Source organism: Lutjanus erythropterus, chromosome 6 (assembly GCF_056507025.1).
Source record: "Lutjanus erythropterus isolate fLutEry1 chromosome 6, fLutEry1.hap2, whole genome shotgun sequence".
Lineage (NCBI taxonomy): Eukaryota > Metazoa > Chordata > Actinopteri > Lutjaniformes > Lutjanidae > Lutjanus > Lutjanus erythropterus.
The window spans coordinates 32362777-32371893 of NC_139322.1; the positions used below are offsets into that span (position 1 = coordinate 32362777).

At 39.7% G+C, this 9117-nt stretch overlaps 1 protein-coding gene across 1 annotated transcript; it reads left to right on the forward strand.

Annotated features, from left to right (window-relative positions):
• The first annotated feature begins 1357 nt into the window (after positions 1-1357).
• slc66a1 (solute carrier family 66 member 1) lies at positions 1358-7869 on the forward strand. Its single transcript, XM_084721680.1, has 7 exons — positions 1358-1593; positions 1685-1814; positions 2261-2348; positions 3712-3866; positions 3971-4063; positions 4665-4850; positions 6856-7869. The coding sequence occupies exons 1-7, from the start codon at positions 1403-1405 to the stop codon at positions 6940-6942; spliced, it is 930 nt and encodes a 309-aa protein (XP_084577806.1). The 5' UTR covers positions 1358-1402; the 3' UTR covers positions 6943-7869.
• The last annotated feature ends 1248 nt before the right edge of the window (positions 7870-9117 follow it).

The window sequence follows — 9117 nt, forward strand, 5'->3', positions numbered from 1 at the left end:
ATATGATTGTGATTAAAAGGTCGAAATGTACATTCATGTAGGCCGATACAAGTTAAAACTTTTATTTTGAAGGCCTTACTGGTTTGTTTTGAAGCTCACGAACCACTAGTCACGTGCTGCTGCAGTGACGTTTCAGCCCACCGACCAATCAGCGCCTGGGCACAGAGCTTGGCTCTAGCTTGTTTATTACCTGCTTCCGTGTTGTTTCCCCAGTCTCGGGGAGGTATTTGTTCCTCTGAGGTCTTCGTCGGCATGTCAGCGGTCCCACAGGCAAGAAAAATTTGATCAAATGATTTGCAGTGTGATAGTTTGGAGACGTTTTCGAGATAAACGACATAAATGATATCGAGCTGTTTATTATTAGGTAGTTGTTGTCGGTGCTAGCTAGCTAAACGGCTAACAAATAATTTAGTTCATGTACTCTGGTTTCTGTTGAGTCCGTTTTATGTGACAATATTGTGTTTTCTCTGTTTATAAACGTAGCTACACATACATCCACATCATTTAGTCGCCACTGTCGTGATCTAATAAGCGCACCAACAACAGAATGCGAATCTAAAAATGCTGTTTTAATGGTTATAAATGTCTAGTAACCTTTGACCCCGTGACCACCCTGTTCAGTGGAAAATTGCATCATGTTTAGTTTTGTTGTTAACATGTGATGCTCTTTTTGATGTTTATATGACTGATCTGAGTGTCTGATGAGGCTCTGTCAGCTCCACATCTGTGCCATATGGTTGAGCTATAATGCAACTCTAAACATTGCGAAAAATGTCTTTCACTGTTTAGCCAATCCCAAAATGACGTCCTCAAATGTCTTGTTTTGTCCACAACCCAAAGATATTCAGAGTACTGTCATAGAGAGCTAAAGACACCAGAAAATATTCACATTTGGAAAACTCAACTCAGAGGATTTGGATATTTTTTCTTAAAAAAAAAAGACCAAAAACAATGAAGCGATTATCAGAATAGTTGCGATTAATTTAATAGTTGAAAATTAATAGATTAATCAACTAATGGTTGCACCTTCAGTTTATAGCCTGGTGATGTAATGAGAGATATTTGGTGATATTGGCAGTAGAGATGTCAAAAAATTCATTTGAAAAACTCAAAAGCAATGTCTCTTTCCAGAAATCATGACATCTTCTTTCCTTCTACAGTAGAAAGAAAATAGTTCCTACATGAAACTGCTCACAATAAGGTGTACTTCTGGTACCACTATATTCCAGAGAAAGTGGACATCTTTATGGTCGATGTCTCTAAAACTTTGCACTTCACACCAAAATGTTTAGATGGATAAATAGCACTGTAGAACAGAGGGAAAATATGGAGTTTTGATTTTGGGCTGAACTGTCCCTTTAATAAAGTGTATATTCATGGAGGCTTTTCGCTCCCACAGAATATGTGGACAGATGGAGTCCTCACGCGGGGTGCCTTTGGATGGACCACTCAAGGAAACTTCACCTCATTGTGCCCTAATGGGTCCCAGTGGGTTTGGGAAGGGCTTGGGGAATGTGCGCAGGATGCAAGAGACATGGCCAGCATCTACCTAGGCCTCCTGTCCATCCTCTGCTTCATGGTGTCTTCAATTCCGTAAGTGGCTGTTTCAGTGTCTCTCAAAGAAAGTGCACTTTTCTCTGAACACCGTCATATATAATTCTGAGGTTTTTTTTTCTGATTGCAGACAGTACTACAGTTCATGCAGAACAGGGAACATGGACAGCGCCATCTCTATCTGGTTCCTTTTGCTGTGGTTGGGAGGTGACACCTGTAATCTGGTGGGCTCCTTCCTGGCAAACCAACTTCCACTTCAGGTGACTTGTAGTGATATAATGATGGCCTCCATGTAAGGATGTTTCCCATCTAAGAATAGGGCTGCAACTAACAACAATGATGCTATAAATAATTTTTTTGATAAATTCTCAGGTCTCTAACATGCCACACACAATGAGAAAGGCCATAAAAACCAGAAATTGTCTTTTTTTTTTTCCATGTTGTGACCAAATAGCAAACAAATTGTCACATTTTAGAGCTATTACCAGCTAATTATTTGTATTGTGATCAATGATTTTGATAATTAATTGGTTATTTAAAATCTTATTCTGTCATTTGATGAATTTGTTAGGCCTACTTGACTAATCCTTTAAAGTAATGATACCAGTAGCTTTTTAAAGTGAATTCCATGACAGTGACTTTGTTTGGGTGAAGAAAATCGCATTTTTCACGACTTGTTTCTTGTGTCTCTGTCCCTGTCATTCAGACCTATACAGCTGTTTATTATGTTATAGCTGACCTGGTGATGCTGGGCATGTACTTTTACTACAAGATAAACAACAGAGTAGCTGCAAGTGAGTGTTTTTTGTTTTTGTTGCTTCACTACACACTGTTCCAAATGTCAAATGTAAGACGCAAGCTTTTGTTTTGTGCCGTTGTGAGTTTCATTTCCTTAAAACCACTACCTTGTATCAACATGACATCTTGGGCGATCTGATCACAAGTGGACAGCTCTAAGTGTGTCACTTCACAACTGGCCTTGAGAATGCGTCTTCACATGTGTCTCTAGTGACCACTTTGATCAGATCTCACTTCCCCTATATGCAAATAAATATGTTGCCACGTAATTTCCGTTTGCAAAAGACCAAATGCAAAATAATGAAAAGTCTGAGACCGTGGGCCTCCCCTCAGACAAAGTCTGGGAAAAGGCAACCACCCTTTAAATAATTAAAAAGGTCTATCCTAAGACATGTATTAGTTTCTGACTCTGAGAAAGTGGGAAACAGTAAAAAATTCCCTATACTGTATCTCAGAGCTGTTCTGTGTGATCTCCTAGTAATATGTTTTCAGTATCCATTCTCTGAGCCTCGCCTGAAAATTTTTGAACTCACTTTTGAACTCACTTTTGAAAGTGAGAGACCTGCCTCTCACTTTGAAAACATCTGACTTTATGTATAACATTTTCAGAATTTTTAAGAACACTCAAAAATGTAATATGTTTTAGACGGCATTTCACAAAGTTTATATAGTGGCTCCTCACCCAACAACTTTTTTAAGGGATTCTAGGGATATTGAGGTCAGTTGGCACATTAAGAGAGTTCAGGTACAGTTTGCATTACAGTAAACCAAATGAAAATCAGTTGTGTCGTGTCCTTTAATGTGGCTCAGGACATATTACATACATAGACACACATGGCATACACGCTGCTGAAAGAATAAGATCATGTGCTGCACAGACTTACTTGGAACTTGATCAGATCTCTGTGTGTCTTGGCTGCATTCACACCTATACTAAGAGCTGTCCTTGTGATCAGATCATCCAGGAACTATATTAATTTCATGTATAAACAGGTTCTTCTTTACATCCTAGTGCCTCATTGGTACACATAGGCCTTTGTTAACGTATGGAATAGAAAAAAATAACCCCAACTGTAAAACTGTAGCCGTAGTCTGTAATGATTCGCTTACTACTGTGTATTTTTGAGATCAGTTTTATCTGATACAGCTGATGAGCAATGATGCAGCACTGGTCCAGACAGAGGGAAAGGGTGATCCCTGTACCTTGTAAAGATGTCATCATCACATGCCTCATGTTGTTGTGTGGCGTTTTGTTCCGTGACGGGTGACCTTTGGCACAGTAACCGTTGTCTGGAGGAATGTGCTGAGATGTCTTTCCCAGTATTGATGATGAACCCAGGTGTTGTGTCTCTTCTCCAGGCAGGAGGGTTTTGAACGTGGTGGGTGTAGCCTGCGTCCTGGGATTCACCACAAGCCTCACACACCTCCACGGGTTAGGCGCTCAACAGGAAATGATTCCCTCTGGGTTCAGAAGTCGTTCCCTGCTCTCAACCTCTGATGCTAGCCCTATCAGGGTGAGTCCTATTGATTTGTTTGATTGGCGACCTGAGGGAAGTAAAGTATTGATGTCTGATGTGTTTCCTGGTGTAACTTTGTGTCTGCCTCTCTGTCACTTCAGGATTTTACCCCTAAAGAGATCATTGGTTTCACCATCGGCTCAGTGTCTTCAGTGCTGTACCTCTGTTCCAGACTTCCACAGATGTACACTAATGTGAGTATGACTTACCCTTTAAAACACCAACGTCATGTCATAACACAAACAAACTAATGATCTTAAATGTTTTGCGAGGTAAAATTGCTGTTTTTGTCAAAGGAGTCTGGTGGCTTTGCAGAGACCAATACAATGGCTTACATAATGCATATTTCCCATAAGAAAAGGCTGTCTGACAGCAAGGTAGCCATCAGACAGCTAATAATTGCATGCTAATAATTTGGTATCCAAATGTACCAAATTATTAGCATGCAAACTGTGTAACAAGTAAAAACTAACATATTTACAATCATCGCTGTGGCTGGTGGGGATGAAAAAAAGCTGTGAAAGCAGTTGTGTATGTTTAAATCTGCACAAGATGAAAAATGTGTGTCGAAGTGAAAGAACTCAGTGTAGATGAAAACTGAGCAGGTGAAAACAGTTGAATCTAACGCACTGACAGCAGGGATGATTGCCTCTGCAATCTGCACGTATCATTGCACACATCACTCTGGTGGAAAATACGTGCTGCAGTGTGAAACATCTTCTATTCCATTTTTTAACAAGAGGTCTTTCTTTGTTATTCCCACTTCCCCCCTCATCCTCTCATTTCTCCCCACAGTTCAAGAGGAAGTCGACAGAGGGAGTGTCATACTTCCTGTTCGCGCTGGTCATCCTGGGAAACACCACGTATGGCCTGAGCGTCCTGCTGAAGAACCCTGATGAGGGTCAGGGCGAGAAGAGCTACCTGGTCCATCACTTGCCCTGGCTCATCGGCAGCCTCGGCACTCTCACGTTAGACCTCATTGTATCCTTTGAAGGAAAGAGAACGTGGCTGTGGCCGGGCCTCTGGGCTCTCCTCAATCCCACATACATGCTACATTTTAGGCAGTGCTGAGCTTGTGGAGAGGACGCTTCATCAGATGGGTTTCGGTCTCGTGACTGCATGTGTGGGAACATGATATGTAGTATCAAAGGTCCAAACACTCACAGAGAAACTGGGTTGTCAGCAGCAAAGAAGCAGGAGTGTTAAAGCTGCACTAGCAGCCCCTGGAGGCCACGTGTCTCCTGGACTTTTCAATGAGGCAGAAGCAGCAGGAGGAAGCTTTTACTGAACACATGCATGATCAGTTTCGTTCTCTAATTTGACAGTTTCAGCTCATAGCCCAGCTCTCACAGTTATCTGCAGGTTATTAAAAACTCTTCTCCTCAAAGGAATTGTTGATCATTAATTTTGGAAAACTAACTTGTGTTTTCTTGCCAAGAGTTAGATGAGAATATCAATACCACACTAATATTTAATAATATTTGTCCAGTAAATATGAAGCTACAGCCAGGAGATGGTCAGTTATTGTTTTCAAATGTTTTGTGCCCAAGGCCCTAAAATGTAATTCAACAATTTGTTTAAAACTTTGTAAAATGACATCAAAGCAGCAACACTCACATTTAAACCAGACAGGTCATAAAATGAAAAATGAGGTCATGGAACTGATATGAAGGAGAGACGGACACTAATATCTCCCACCATCTGTCAGCTGCACGAGTGGCATAAACTGGGGTTCGCTTTGAAGAAAGGTTCTAAAAGGATTTTTTATGGTATGAAATTTACCTCTGAATTGGGAAATTAGAGCATACATAAAAAAACATTCATAATCTTTTGTATAGTTGAATATTGTGCCAATAATATTGTATAGTTGTCACAAAATCCCACAGCACCCTGGCATACAATTTGGGAACCACTAAATTGATATATAGTAAGCATAAAGCCGAGCTAAGCTAAATGTGACAACTAGCAGAGAAGTCACAGACGTCCAACAAGTTATCTGCACATAAAACCACTTTTATCTTTGTATGCATTAAATGGACATGAAATAATAACATAAATAATGTTAATTATCAATTAATTAACATTAATTATAATGTTATTATATCTCAAGTGACATACACTCGAGCAGAACAGCCTATACATGGGAGCCTCATGAAATGCTCATGTATTCAAAGCCAGCTTGTTCTCCTATTTTGGAGAAATGTTTGCAACTGCATTTCAGCTTTATTTAGAAATCTGCATAAGTCGAGTCAAAGTTAATTAATCAAGAGCCCAAAATGACAGGGCATGTGTCAAAGGGCTGTACATAAAATAAAGAAAATGAACAACTCTAGCAAAAAATATAAGATAAATATTAGATATAAAACAATGAGATAAACTACAAAACTCACCCCTAAACCTTATGTGTGTCTCTGATGCCCAAGAATTGGAGAGGTTCCATGATTGAGAGCAATCAGAAGACGATCAGCAGTAGTGAAATCCTCATACTGAGATGTGTCAGCAGAGAAGTGGAAAGAAACTGAAGTGAGAGAATGAATATATAACAAATAAATAAATATTAAAATAAATATTTAACAAGCAATATGTTTGTTGCAAAGCAATTTATGACACAAAAAAATGGCCCCTGGAAGACTTGTAAAATGTGACGGCCCTGGGTGAAAGATTTTTTTAAATTAATATTTAACTACAGATATTTTAATTATAACAAATAATTGTATATAAATAATAAGTCTTCTCACTATAAATACTTAAATATTATCTAAAAGAGAAAATATAAGAAACCATTTAAGAGAAGGTTGCTGCATGAGGCCGACTGTCTGGTATTCAGTAAAATACATTTGTCTTTCACCATAAATTAGGGTGTCAGTTTTCAGAATTGAAAAAATTCACATTCGTATGTTTTTCTACCTGAAATCCTCTGGCAGTAACCTGCATACACAGACTCTTTTCCAGGATTTCTTGACACTTCCTTGACGCTGTGGTTCAGATATCCATCCAGTTCATCATATACCGAGGAGCTAATGTCGAGGCGGACGGCAGCCACGATGAGACGACGCCTCTGATCAGGAGCTAGACCAACAAACCAGGAGCGTACTGGTGGGACACGAGCAGACACCCACTCTCAGCGAACCCTCGCAAATCAAACTTCGAGCCAAAACAGGATGAAATTGTACATTTTAGTTTGATTTTATAGGTTTATTTATTATGCTCTTTTTTTATGTGCTTTTATTTGAAACGGTACTGTGACAGATGACGTTCTTCACTTGGGTTCACTGCAGTGATGTGATGTTCGCTGCTCTTAATGTTCGCATTTTAAAGGGACGATTAAGAGTTTCAGGCATTGAACACGGACGGAAACTCCTCCTGTCAGCCTGGACTCCATCTCCTGATTTTAGGTCACATGACTATGACATAATATGATACTGGACCTTGTATAGATGTTAGAAACCTGCTGGCCGGGCTGAGCGGACCACATAGGTTTCTTCAACTTTATTACGATATTTTTAAGTTGCCAAACACTTTAACAGTTACGACACTATCCACTGCATGAAGCCCCGTCTGATGATTGTTTACAGTTTTTCAGAAGTAACTCCTGTAACTTGAATCTGTAGTTTTTTGGGGCTTGAGTGACGTGTCTGACTGGAAAACATGGAAAATGTGTAAATTGTATTTAGTCCATTTTTAATTGTTTACACAAAGTGCTGTAATCCAAAAAGAAACTTTTTTTGAGCGTGTATTTTTGTGAATCTTAGATATCTTTTTAATTGTAGTTATATGGTTTTATTTTTATTTTTAAAACACAGACACTTGACTAGTTTTGTTTGCACTGGTAACAGAAGTCACATCACTTAAGGGAGATTTTCACTACCATGTCAAATTTACACATTTTCATTTTTTCATTATCACTGTTTTGCACAACAAAAAATGGTTTTGTATTTTTGGAAATGTTAAATATGTTCAGTGGGTCAGTGTACTGTAAAAATTAAATGAATGAATAACACTTCTCCTTCTCCGTTCCTTTGATTCTGGGTCAAGAGAGACAATCTTAAATCATCAATCTGTTTGTGATAATTTTTTTCAAATATTAAATATTTTTTTGTTCACACAAAAAGTTACAAACGAGCAAATACACACCCCACTTTCAAAACCAGGACATAAAACAAAAAAAGACAGCCATCCCAAAAAAGCAGACTACCAGCAACATACGTTTCCACCTATAACAAGGAATCACTTAACTGATTATTACACAGCAGGGACAACAACTCCAGACCAATTAAGGAGGCTAATAATTCAGCCCCAGGTGCTCTCAAAGTTTTCATGACGTGCCTTGTGTGCTGCTCCAAAGCTTCTCAAGCTGTATCCCTGAAACCGCCTCTCTAAGCCATCTGGAGTGTCTGCTGTACAGCACAGGGCAGTGCAGCAGACACTTCAGAATAACCACACAAGACAATCAGTGCTAGGGCTGCATCCTGTTTAAAAAGTATCAATACCAGTACCCCGAAAGTCCCAGATTTCATTGAATACTTTCTTTTCGTGTGCACTTTATTTTACAGTACACAAGTTTGAAGTAACAAGCCATACTTTGTATCAAGTTTGACAAAAGCTTGGAATAATATGTTCTTTAATAGACAGTAGTAGATAAGTTATTAGACCCTTTTCTTAGAGGGTAATTTGGGCTCCATCACACTGGTAACTGATGATTGAGTTATTTAGGATTGTCCCAGTTCCCTTCATAGTGGAGTTTCACTTTTACTTGCTCTGATTTATGATTTTTTTTTCAAACTCCTCCCCCCTTACCGTTTACTCTCTCCAACTCCCACTTTTTTCAGAGGTCGAGGCCTGCTCTTGGCCTTGATGTTGACCTCTGACCCTTTGCCTTCACTGACCTCAACCCCCAGCGGCTGTGTTTGACCTGCTCCTGGGAGGCCTTGACAGCCGTGTTGTTTTTCTTCATTAGCAGATTCACACTGGCCTCTCACTTGCACCCTCCTCCTCCTCCTCGTTCGTAGCACCCACGCACTCTCACACACGTTCCCTCACTATAATGCAATCACACACACTCAGAACAGTAAGGGCCCACCCACCGAGGAAGCAAGGTCAGTACAGAAAATATCAAGGGTTCAGCAAGTGTGTGTGTGTGCATGTGTGGTTGTGAAACAGTGGCAGAGAGATTGTTAAGCGGGTCGGGGAGTTAGCAGGAAGAGCCAGTGATAGGGAGCATCCATCCATCACAAGGGATGAACGAGAA